This window comes from Motacilla alba, chromosome 4 (genome assembly GCF_015832195.1).
Source record: "Motacilla alba alba isolate MOTALB_02 chromosome 4, Motacilla_alba_V1.0_pri, whole genome shotgun sequence".
Taxonomy (NCBI): domain Eukaryota; kingdom Metazoa; phylum Chordata; class Aves; order Passeriformes; family Motacillidae; genus Motacilla; species Motacilla alba.
The window spans coordinates 10,708,260-10,721,593 of NC_052019.1; the positions used below are offsets into that span (position 1 = coordinate 10,708,260).

The window sequence follows — 13,334 nt, forward strand, 5'->3', positions numbered from 1 at the left end:
TCTGGCAGAAGATTAGCAGATAAATAAGGTGTCCCTAGGACATGAAGAATTAATGATCCTTCTGAAGTGGTGGGAATGAGTTACAACTATCTCATTTAATGTAGAGGCCAAGTGTGGGTTTTTCTCTTTTGATGTTCTCTGATGCCCCAAGTGGTACCCTTGGTATCCTTGTTCAAAAAAGCTCTGCTTTGGTTCAAGGCTTGGAGGAAGGCACATGGGACAAGTCAGAACAGCAGGCAGCATCCATAAAAAGATTGTTAGATCTGGTGTGTCAGAAAGTCCAACTTTGACTAAATTACAGATTAAAAAAAAAACAAAAAGTTTGGGCTTTACCCTAAAGGATCTTGGCTGTAGTTTTTGTACCCATGTGTTTGGGAAGTGATTGCTTGGTGTTGTTTATGACAAGCTCTGAATATCAAATAATTTTCCCGAGCCTAGCAGTTTTTCTTTTTCCTGGAGTTTTTCCTACTTTCTGATCTTTATGTTCATGATTGAAAAAATAAAACCAGAAGGAAGGATGCCATTTTTAAGGGAGTAATAATGAACTTTTCAACATAACTTGTAAAGTCTGGAATGAGATCTACTGCTAGATCTACTGCTAGAGAAATTTACTGTTTGACCTTGCAGTTTGTTGTTTTTAAGTTATCTTCCTATATATAGATATATGAACAGCATGTAATTAAAGTAGGTGGCAAAGGCAAAAGGAGAAAGTGGCAGCATGCTCCAAAACTTTGGAGATGGAGTGGAGATGAAAAAGAAGTTGTGAAAGAGAGTGACAGCATAAAGAAAGATGATGGGAGAGTGAGATTTTAAGCAGAAGGGAGGATGCTGGAAAAGACTGGAGAAATCAAAGCAGCAAGGGAAAGTAAGGTTTATAAGAAGGCATATAGGGAAAAGAGGTAGGTGGAAGAAGAAAAATGTGTAGTACAAAAATGAACTAACAGAGGCAATAGAGTCAACAAAGGTGTGAGGTTTTATTGAAAAAGCTGGGAGATGATGTGGAGCAGGTGTGGATGGGAATGCTAAAAGGGGTAACGGATCATGAAGAGAATAAAGAGCATGTGAGAGATGTGGGATGTCTCATATCCAATTCTTTAGCCAGCAGTATGCTCCAAGTCCTTCTTCTCCCTTCACCACCCAGCTTGTGGAGGTGATATTGGAGATTGCCCTGACCCAGGGCAGGACCCTGCATTGGCCTTGTTGAATTTCATGAGGTTTGCATGGCCCCACTTCCCAAGCTTATCAGGATCCCTGTGGATGGCATCCCTTCCCTCCAGCGTGTTGTCCCCATCACGTGGCTGGCTGTCATCTGTAGGTTTTCCAAGGATGTGCTCAATCCCACAGGGAGATATTAAGTATTACTGCTCCCTGTACAGACCCTTGAAGAACACCACTCGTTACTGGTTTCCACTTGGGCAGTTCAGAGAGGTTACTGGAAATGTGCAAGGCTCGTGCTGGGAACTCCAGTGACCTTGGGACCAGGGAATGCCACGATTGGGCTCTTCCAAAAGGTGTAAGGAAAAAAGGACTCACCTCTTGTCTGCCCTTGGAAAGACTCAGAGCTTGAAGGGAGCCTCTGGAAGTCATCTTGTCCAATCCCTCTGCTAAAGCTTGACTGCCTTGGGCCAGATGCCCATGAGCATGCTCAGGACACAGAAAGAAGCTCTGAAGATTTATCTATGAATCCTGAGCTAAATCCAAAACTGCCATTTTACTTTAACAGGGTTCAAACATTGGAAAAACGTAATTTTCTAAAGTTATTTTTCTCTTCTGCATTGAGTGTCCTGTAGCAACCTCATGAAAGAGAAATACGGTTTGTAGATGACATGAGTGTATCAGTGACACTTTCATGTCATTTCCACAAGTTCTGGAAAACTGAAATGTGCTTTAATTATGCAGAAGAGGTGTTTAATTAGACTGTCTGTCTCAAATGATCATTCCCCAGGTCCTTTTCTGTGTTGTGTTCACTGTGAGTGAATGGCATGGCAGTGTGACATGTTTCAGTCAGAATGTAGAATGGTTTGATGGCATAACCTTGAGTAAAAGTGTTGCCACTGTATTGTCTTGTAACTGGTGCCCAAAGGCTGTCCTGGCACCCCAGAAATGCTCTGGGCCATTTTGTTCTGAAGAAGGGATAAGGAAGCCATGTGCAAAACAATTCCTGCACTTTAAAAGGTTAAATTGATTGTCTGCAAGTGTTCGTTTATTTTTAACTCCATGTTTTGAGCTCTCTATAATATGTCATTTTTGAGTGGTACAGATTGAATTAAATTAAATGTTTTGTGTGCTTTTTTTGAAATAACTGCTATATTATCTTTGACACTCCTGTATTTCGTATCCATTTCACTTCTCCTCCCATAGGAAACTAGGACTTCCTCTGAGAGTATTATTTCTGTACCTGCTTCAAGTACATCAGGTTCCCCAAGCCGTGTGATCTATGTGAGTATTTCCCAGTGAAATTTGTTCTGTGGGATGGGGAAAACCTCGTGCTTCCTCCTACAATTTAGCACGTTATATGGAAAGTTATCGCCTCTAAACCACTGCAGTTGGTGATTCCTCTAAAATGGAATTATTTTCTCGAGTTTTAAATATTTGAGTACTGCATTTGCTGTTACAGAATTCTGGCATTTTCCGCTTATGTTTTGTGGTGTATTGGTAGCACTTACACTGTAGCTAGAGCTGGCTTATACCAAAGCATGCAGAATACCACAGTTCTTTCTGAAAAGAAAAGTTTAAGTAAACAGTACAGCCCACAGGTAGATTACAAGCTTAGATTTGAACACAACTTGTTTAAATTGAGCTCCTAAGCCTGTATCTGATCGCTTATGAAAACACTCGTGTCTGATTGCAAGACTCTGCCCATGCCAAATCCTAGTCCCTTGCTCAGAGGACCTTTGATGTGTTTATGGTTTATGAAACACTTTGGAAAATTCATTCAGAGAATTTAAAATATCAAGTATAATAAAATCTTATGGTTTTTTTTTTCAATACAAGATCAAAATTTCTGTAGTGTAGTGTTCATGGTCAAATTCTCAAGGCTACCAGCAATAGATAAAAAATGCAAATGTGGTATGATCCATACAGGTATCTCTTGCAGGGCTTCAGCATTTCCAGGGCTTTTCTTTCTCCTGGTCAAGTATTCTTCGGGTATGCAGGTCATCCTCATCAGTTAGAGCCATATAGTGGGAAACTTGCTGGAGATGCAATTGACTTCCAGAGAAGTTATTATACAAACATTAAGGGCTTTTGTCTCCTACATAGAGACAAGCAAAAGAGTGCTTTGGATCCAAACTTGTCTTTTTTTTCCTCAAAGTTGTTTTGAATACAATATGGGCTTTATCTGAGTAAGATTGAACTTGCAGTGGAACAAGTGCCCCTTCTCTAGATGCTTCTCAGTGATTCTGAGTGCTGCTGCATACCAGTAGTGTATTACCAGCCAAGAAATGTCATTGTGAAGACAGTTCATTGTGCTGGGAGCCTGTTATCATGTAAGCACTTTCTTTGGCCGGATGAGCTCTTTTTTTCAGGCAGGCACCATCTCATTGTGTTTTTAAGCATGAGAATTCTCCTAAGATTTATATGTTTTAAGAGACATTTATCTAACTGCAGGATGGCACTGTTTTTATTGATGTTTGTGTTACAACTTTAAACATGCTTTACTGGCTGTTAAAAGTCAAGGATGAACCTCCATTCTCCTTTTCTAGTTTTCTTTGTTTGTTTGTTTTTAAAGGCTATCATTAAATCAGCATACAACCCTGATGTTTTTTACTGTAATATACAGCTGGGACTGGGAAATAATCAAGTTGTCTAGCAATATGAGTCAGTCAGAAAAAAAAGATTCCCCAGAGGAGTGCAAGTTTTTGTTCTATCTGTCCCATCTCTCACTGTTTAATTGTCAAAACTTGATTTTGACTGATTGAATCAATCCTATTTTGGCTTTCACAAACAGGAAAGTAAAAAGAATTAAAAACCTGTTACTGACTTCTATATTATCACAATGGTCCCTTGGCTGTCTGTTCTTACATGTGTTTTCTTTTACAGGAGTGTTATGACATACAGACATGCTCAAGATCTGTCTCGTGTGCTTTTGTGGCTGTTTTTGCCAAACCTAAATTCTTGCTGCCACTGAAAGGAAGGTCCCACCCACATGTGGCCCTGTCCCTCTCTGGCTGTGCCTTCCCATCCCCTCTTTGCTGCTTATACTAGTGTGCACACAGAGATATGCACTCAAATTTGAGGCCAGACTGAGCGAAACAATAACTCAGGAAAAACCTCCAGACAACCAAAGAGGAAAAAAAAAAACAAAACAAAAAAAACCATGACATCTGATGCTAATGTAGAAGGCAGAACAGGGTGGGTATGGTGCACAGAGGGCAGCAGTTTTCAGCAGTAGCATAGATCCAATCATTAAACCTGTAGTAAAATCATACCTTACCAGCTGGTGGGCTCTGTGGAGTATTTAATGGACAAAAGAATTGAGAGAAAACAGTTCCATCTTAGGGACTGTGGGTTTGTGGTGCTTACACTTCCAAAGCCATTGAGTCAGAGCAGTGCTGAGCATGATCATGGGCACCACCCCATCACAGGGCAGCTGTGCTCCTGTGCCACGGTGGTGTGGTCACATAGGGAAAGGTGAACAAAGGGTTTTTCTGACATAAATGTGAATGTGCCTCATACCGATGGTTTACTAAAGCCATACCACTTCTTCTTCATCTACTGATAACAGAATTTGGCGTCCTCTTGCACTGAGAGAGAGCACAGGCCAGTGCCTTTTGAAGGTAATGGGCATCTTTTCATGACCTGTAGGGATGACTTCATCATATCCAGACTGAAATTTGCCCTAGTGCTGGCAGCCCCTCAGAGTTCCTAATTAAAAATTTGTTGATTTCTAAATAATGCAATTAAATAAGGTTTAAGTAAAAGTCCTGCTTTATAGTTTGCCTAGTTTTATTAAGACAGAATTAGGTGCTCCAACCCAATATATTCCAACTGGAAGGCTTACATTAGTTTATATAGCTGTGTTACATGTGCTCTCATACAAGGAATAGAAATCCCACTGTATTTTATACAGATCATATTCACAATTATATGTTTGTAAAATTACATATTCCAAATGAAACAGATACTCTATACTTAGAGCATGGTTTTACCAGAACCCTGAATACCAAATTACTGAAGAAATGGCTTGAAGCCTCTCAGCTGTAATTTGAGCTTTCCTGAGCTGATTTGAACTCCATTCACATAATTGAATGTAGGTGAAACAAATAAAATAAAAATACAGTGTAGACTCAGTGTTTGAAGAATTGAGTGTTTAGAAAGCAACTGTATCCCTGAGGTGTTTCTTCATCCAAATTTGCCCACATTGTTACATCTAAACTGAAAGGAATTACATAACAAGTTAAGTTTTACTCCTCTGACAAATCTGAAATCTAATGGGAAGTTGCACATCTAGATGGAGAGCCAAAATTACTGTAATTCACATTTAAATATTCCCAATTCTGAACTCCTTTGGATTCACTAGAATAATGGCCAAAAACCTGGATACCTTAACTGAAATCACAGCCTTTTTGGCCTTCCTTGTAAGTATAATGCTGCCCAAAGTATTTCTGGGACAGATGGGACAGACAGATTCTTCACCTTTGCATTACCTGTCTCTGCATCAGAGCTCTCTGCTGCTTTCTCAGCAGGGAGGGACTTACTTTCATTAAGAGGCTATTTCATTACTCTTCAGCTTCTTAAAGGAGCTGCAAAGAGAGTGAGATCTGTAGATTGCTGAAGAATCACATACTTGGTTAAAACACATTTTTTCATTAGTTTTGAAGATGTGAATATGTGATGGTTATGGCACCTTGGTTCTACTTTCTTATTGAAGAGTGATCTTCCTTCTTTTCATGCAGTTTATATTTGCACAAATTCATGCATTGTTTTAGAAAAAGGGACAACTGGAAGTTGCCAGACTAAATTTTTTTCTGGATTATTAACCTGATAGAAAACTCCCCTGGAAAAATCTATTGAACTTATCTTAGCTCATACTAAGAAAAAACAGAATTACTGCACACATAAATCCTGGATACTTTTGTATTTTTGCATATGGAAAACATTATTACAGTTTTACAGCTGATCACACTGAGATTTTCAAAGCACAGCAAGATTCACTCATCATTTTGTTGCCAACAAAGAGCTTATCCTTCTGCAGAACTTGAAGGGGGAATGAGACCATTGTGCTGCCCATTTCTCACTCTCAGTGTGGCCAACTTGTCATCATATCTGCACCACAGTATGTGCTGGATACAGTTTTGGTGCAATTATCCTAAGGGTAATCTGTGTAAATGTGGCAGCTTGGGAATAAGTTACTATTTTGGAATATGTGTAGTAGGAGGAGAACAGGGAGCAGCACAGGGTCCTTTCCCTCTGTTGGTTGTGTGAGTCTCATGAGAGGATTTGAACTTTGAGTGGCATCTGTGATGTTCCACCGTGGTGCAAATCCATCATCTGCTGGTTTGTGACCCATAATTAAGGGCTGTTTAGACATAGTCAGGAATGGAGGTGAGGCTGTGGGACACAGCTGAATGGGAAAGATCAAAGAGCTGATTAATGTTTTTCAGCATCTGGAGAGTATGTGCTGGAAATATTGATTATTTGGAATAATTTGCTGGAAATATTTGATTATTCACTACTGCTTACAGCAGGGGAATTCTGCACACCAAAACCACTTCAAAATTCAGTGTGTTTTGCCTGAAAAAGACTACAATATCTGTCCCCTATATCTGTTTGTGTGTCCAGAAGTAAGTGGGATATAATTTGCTTACCAAGGGAATAAGTTATAACTTATAATTTACCAAGGGAATTGGAATGATACCATGCTACTCCTGTTAGCCAAATGCCAGTGACAAGGTAGAAGGCAACAGTATATAAAAGGAAACAGCATTAATATTTAGCATAGGGTAGTAAATACAAGAGGTTTAAATGTTCAAAACCAAAAAAAACCAAAAAATATTTATTATGATTGTGACTTTTCTACCTGCATTAATCTTTCCTTGTCTGATTGCATCCTGCTCATATTCTTTCTTATTCTCACTGCTTTCTTTCCTCCTTTTCTTAGGCAAAGCTTGGAGATGAAATTCTTGACTACAGGGACTTGGCTGCTCTTCCTAAAAATAAAGCCATCTATAACATTGACCGCCCAGATATGATCTCCTATTCTCCATATATCAGTTACTCTTCAGATGACAGGCATAGTTACGGGGAGGTACTGAAACATGGGTATTTTTTTACTCTGAGTTTCAGGTTTTATGTGCATCATTGAACATGTTGCCAAAGACTATTAACATGTGCATAATGTTGGTTTTTTTTTTAAATGTAACTTTTGTAGCTCTAGTAAATTTTAATTGAGTCATGTCATCCATTCATTCTCAATGTCTTCCAAAAAAAGGGAACAACAACCAAACCCAAGATGTTAATTTCTGTTATTTTCATTTTTTAGTTTGTAGAAATTAAAACATTGCTTTCTGTGATCATTTTTTAAAGAGATGACATGTAATTAAAATGTTTTTCCATGGGAGTAGTTCTGCATGTGGTAGGAAGCAAGAGCCATTGCTAATTACAATGCAAAAATGAGAAGCAAAGCCAAATGTCTTTCATGATTTTTTTTTAAATCAAAGTGTACCATGTTATTTTGGTAACAAAACAATGGTATCACTTTCCTGTGTACAAATTTCTTTCAACTGTCCCTTACTTAACTTCATCCTCATGTCATGCATGCACTTCAGCCTTTTCATATGCAGAGCTAATATGATACAGTTTGTGCTAATGAAATCTAATTTAACACAATACTAACATACTAATAACTAATACTAATTCTGGGCTTTGTGAAACATACTTGTATATAACTCCTGTCATGCAAGTTAGTTTTCTTCTCTGAACATACCTGCATTTCATTTGACTTTCTGATTGCTTTTATAATTTTAGCTAGATTTTTACAAATTAAACCTTTACAATATGCTACATATGAGAAATATACATACAGTCTAGCATGGAAGTCTGATTGGTTCTCTCCAGGCGTCAGTGAATGGGCAGAAATAAATGCTATAATTAATGGTCATGATATTTGTAATAGACCTAGTCATGCTATCAGTTGCACCTTTCACACTTAATCAGTACCACTGAGGTCTCAGTAGCACTGTCAGGTGAAGTGCAGTGCATATGTTAGGTTTTGCAGACTTTCTTCCAGGCCCTCTCTGCACAGTGCTGAACAATGATAGCTCCATTGTAAAGTATTTAAAAATAAATCAATTGTATTTGGTAAAGGGTTTAAATGGTATTCAGGTTTCTGATTTCACAAAATTGAATGCTGCTGCCTCACCCTGAACCTGTGGAGCATAATCGCTTCCTTTCTATGTCAAAATTTGTTGGTGCTGATGATGGCTGTGGTCCTCCTCAAGTACCTGATGACATCCAGGCTTGGCAGAGGTGCACAGACCAAACATGGACTGTGTGTGCAATGCAACATATTTCATGGTGCTCCAACTATTTATTATCCTTGATATTATCGGGAGGAAAAAAAATCCTGTCTTCCAAATTTCAGCATCCTGGCTTCTTACCTGCAGCTGCAATACTTTCAGTCTGTTTGCTGGACTAACCAAACATAGTGTTCGATTTGGAAAAGAAAATGAGCAGCAGATTGTCAAATTACATGATGTTTAATTGAAAATAAATAGTGCAGGCATTTTTCTTCCCCTTAAAACTGTCAGTTCTAGTGCTGATTTTGGACGTCCTTCGAGGCAGATTTAATTAGGGCTTGTGTGTAGTTTCAGGCAGTTGCTGTAGCTGGGAGTTCCCTATTGCCCTTCTCTGTGGCACAGGACTGGCCTCACCAGACCCCAGGATTTTGTAGTAGAGAAATCACTCAAACACAGATATGAAGTTATTTATATATTAGTCCTTATGTACTTAATTAAAAACAGATAATAAAAAAATTGTCCTAACTTAATTGACAGGTGTTTTTCCTAACTGTATCATGTGTTAAACATGGATAGTGATTATTTTGAGTAATTCTTCTCACGAGTAACATCATGCATGAATTTGTATCACTAATTTGTTGTGTGTTGCTGTTTGCAGTCACCTCAGTTGCTCTCTCCAACACCTACTGAGGTAATCCCCAGTGCCTTTGTTCTGCTATTCTGACCCATTTTGTGATGCATAAACCTGGTCATATTAATATCCAGCAGCGTCTGAAGTGTGGGGTTCACCCCTTGACTCTACAGTGCATGGGGTTTATAATTTATGATTTTCAGTGTTACTTGTGTTCAATATGTGCTCTGCTTCTGGATTGTCATCTGTATGCATCTGTCTCCACTGTCATCCGTGTTTCTGCTTTCCAAAATAAAGGTTGTATGGTGGTCACTTCTTCAAGCTCTACTGAATAAATTATATTGGGAAATATGATTTATGTTCACATTTAAAGCTGCCAGTGTGAGCTGATTCAAATTAGTGCTCGGCATAGATTTCTCTTTTATTCTTCTCATTTTTTTATTCCACAAATAGTTAAACTACTTATACTATTTGTGTGCAGCTCCTTTTAAATCATTTGCACATACCTGAACTTCTAGGTCTGTGTATTTTGACGTGCATTAATTAAGTTAGTCATTGTTTCAAGAAATATCACTTTGGAAGCAGTGAAAGCATTTAATGTATTTTCCCAGATAGTAACTCAATTACATATCATGGGTCTGGCTAATTTCTCCATTATCCCAATTTTATGTACTACAAAATGTTGGTGATCATGGAGAATTAAGGACTTTAAGAACTGGTTAACAGAAAAAGTTAACCAGTAGAGATGTAATTTATTTGATAATTTAAAAAAAAACAAACATGTTTTATGTAATATTTGGTGGCATGGACTAGGTTGACTGTTCCTTTCAGAGACACAAGGTAGACAAAGGTAAGGTCTGAAACAATATGAAAACTTGATGTTTTGTAAGATTATAACAATATCCTTTAAATTCAGTTACCAAACTGCCAATATTAAATTCCAGAAGCGATACTGGTGTGGAGGTTGGGACTGCCATGGTTTGTGTATACTCCCATGTTATCCAGCTTCTCTGTGCTTGCTGTCTCTTTTTAACGAATCTGTGATCAGGTGCTTGGGCATCATCATCTGCAAACTTGTCACCAGTTTTGTTGCAGGGATTTTTTGTTAGAGGAGTGTTCCACTGTGTCATACAGTTGGACACATCACAGACCATTAGCTGACACTCATATGAAATTTAAATATCATTACAAGACTTTGTAGAGCCATTGCAATACTGCTTGTAATTCTCTCCACAAATAGGGGGGGTATTAGACAATGTAGGTTCAGTGGGAAGGAAACATCTCAAGCTGGATGTTGAGAGGAGTTGGTGACAGAATTCCTACAGAACACTGCACGCTTGGGAAGGCTTTAGTTGTTCTTTGCTTTTTCTAAAACTACTTCTGAACTTGATGTTAAAGCAGTAATGCTGCTGGCCACTATACTAAGCTGATTTTCCACTTTTGAAAATGTAGCTGGTAGGTCTGGGGTGACATTGAAAGGATGGAGCACCTCTGGTCCATCCACAGGGTAAACTGGATGATGTGAGAATATTGTACATCTTTGTAGAGTCAAGGATAGTGCCAGAGAAGCCAAATTCATCTAAAGATGAAGGTATGGACATAATTAAGTCGTTCTGATAGGAATTTGGGAGATGGTGGTAGGATGTATGGCTTGTTTAAATGGTGAATGATCCAGTGAGAATCACACAGATGCCTAAAGGCATCCCCATTTGAATTTGCTTTTATAGCAAGTTTACATGAAGTCACTTCCCCATCTATTTCACTCAGTAGTGCAGTAGTGCTTTTACTGTTATGACCCTACTTGCAGATTCAACAGTTAACTAGCTGTTGAAAATCAGAGGCTTGGTGGGTGTGTACATGGTTTTGACTGGTTGAAGCCAAAGGTTTAGTGGGAATTGGATTGTATGAATGGCTCTGTACAATGGTGCAGTATTAATGCCGATGTGTTAATATTTGGTTTCTCTAGAGTAATGACCATGTTACAGTGTGGCACACTGGGCAATTTATACACAATCAGTTTAATGATGCAGTGAAACCAGCAAATGCTGATTTTTGTGTTGTCTGCAACCATTATGCATCTATTCATAAGGCTACAAAGTGACCATAATATTGTCATGCTGACCTGAGCTCATCCTCCACCCACTTTCATTTGTTCAGGAAATTACACTGTTCTGAAGCAACACTTTCACAGTTCTTTTCAAATTAAATAATAATTTTAAATTTATGTCTGTGCTGACTTTCCTGGCAACATGACCATTCTCTGGTACTCCGCAGAGCTCTTTCAGTCACTCTGCAGGTGGACATGCTGAAAGCCACCTCATTTCATTAGGATTGCATGGAATCTTAGGACAGCATTGACTCCCATCTACACATCACAGAAACACTTGAGATGGCATATTCTGCCTGCTTGAGAAGTTGCTTCTCTTCCCTAATAACGTATGTTTTCTCTCTTCCTCTAAGGGTGACCAAGATGACAGATCTTTCAAGCAGTACAGGACATCAAGTCCTAGCTCTGCTGGCTCCCTGGGCTATGGTCGGTACACCCCCACCTCCCATTCTCCTCAGCATTACAGCAGACCAGGTAATCCAAAAGCAGCCTTACTTACTCTCTAGATTTTTCCATTACTTTGTGTTATGTTGTAAGTGGAATTGACCCCAGCAGTCAGGGGTTTAAGGTGGAATAGCAGTTCATTGCAGGGGTTTATTTATGGTGAAAAGCGAGTTCCATGGGGAGAAAGGAAACAAGCGCTTCAGGAATGTGCATCCAAGAAAACAAAACCAGGCATTTATGAAAAATTGATTCTGTGTAGACACAAGATAGGAGGGTTTAAGGGACTTAATCCTGGTCTCATCCTGCCTGAAGATACACACTCATTCCACAGTTCTTCCAAGGTGTGGCACAGTGGCAGTGAATGCACACAAAGCCGAGGGTGATCGAGTGACCTTGTGTTACGTTCTTGTACCACAGGGTCATGGTTCATGTCCCCTTCCCACAGTGCAAGAGCTGGAGGAATGACCAATTCTGATGGCTGAATTTTCAAGGCCAAGTTGCTTTATTTGAGAAGTTTACATAGTGTTTTTTGCAGCTTTGGGCTGCAGTAGCAGCTGTGTTGGTGCTCTTGTCACACAGACAGGAGGGATCATCTGCTTTTGACCTTTGCATGGGAATGCTTTACAAAACCCCATTAATATCTGAGCTCTGTACAGGGTTTTATCCTTGGAAATAATTGGTGAAATTGCTCAAAATTAATTGTATTTTTTCTCTATCATTTAGGTGAAGAACACAGAGTATTTATATTATTTTTTGTTGTCTTTTAATTTCCTTGGGGATACATTATAATTCTAAACTAGTTTGGAAATATGCAAGTTCTTAATCTTTCCAGGGGAAATGAAGATTTTAGAGGTAATAGAAACAGTTTTTACAGGATTTGAATATTTGTACTACACAAAGTCTTTGACAAAATGGAAATGAGGTGGAATATAAAAAAAAATCTATTAGAGTGACATTAATCTCTGTGAAGGTCTGGTAGCTGTCACGCCTCGTCTTAGTAGCACAATGTTAAAGCAAGGAGGAAAGACAAAAGGAATTCCAAATAAAATTGAATGTTTTAAAATTTAGAAGATAATCTTCATAATCACCTTTTTTAATAATTGCCCCTAATCCTCCAAACTGTGTTATCAGGACATTATTGCAGCAAAGCAGAGATGACTTGAGAGTATTTTCCAAGGTACTTAATCACATACCTAACTTTCAGAGCTCAAATAACTTCAGGATGTTTCTTCAAGTGTTTAAATTAGCCATGCACTAGAGTGCCCTGGTGCATTGTGAACTGAATCCTACCAGTGTGCAGCGCCGACAGTGAGAACTGGACCCACTCGTGGCACAGTTCTCGGCAGAGACAGAGAGGCTCTTCCCATTTCATTTCATTAGATCCATGATGAGCATTTCTCATTCCGTCTTGCAGCTTTTTAATATGCAGGTTTTCCCCTGAGTGCAGCCATGCCTTTTGTGGTGCCTTTTCTGGAATATTTTCTGATGCGTTACAGCGTTTTGGGTGATGCCCTTTCTGTCTGCCCCTGTCCCTTGGCTGACCCCATGGTGTGGCCACTGGCATGTTTTTAGTAATAACCCGAGAAAGAAGAAGACTTAAATGTAAACTGTATGTTTTCTAAGCATCAGGAGGAAAATGTTCCTGAAAAAAAGGATGGCATTGTAATTTGTGGCTTTCAGTAAGTGAACTAAA

General features: G+C 38.9%; 1 protein-coding gene across 17 annotated transcripts in view; it reads left to right on the forward strand.

Moving 5' to 3' along the window:
• Positions 1-13,334, forward strand: part of ABLIM2 (actin binding LIM protein family member 2) — a 129,743-nt gene that overhangs the window by 82,727 nt on the left and 33,682 nt on the right. For 8 of the 17 annotated variants that reach the window (XM_038134510.1, XM_038134511.1, XM_038134513.1 and 5 more), the window contains exons 9-12: positions 2,362-2,439; positions 7,103-7,249; positions 9,118-9,150; positions 11,551-11,671. In XM_038134510.1, coding sequence (XP_037990438.1) covers positions 2,362-2,439; positions 7,103-7,249; positions 9,118-9,150; positions 11,551-11,671 — 379 coding nt within the window. The remainder of the gene's footprint in view (positions 1-2,361; positions 2,440-7,102; positions 7,250-9,117; positions 9,151-11,550; positions 11,672-13,334) is intronic. The other 9 variants (XM_038134512.1, XM_038134524.1, XM_038134516.1 and 6 more) reach the window with 2 other exon arrangements.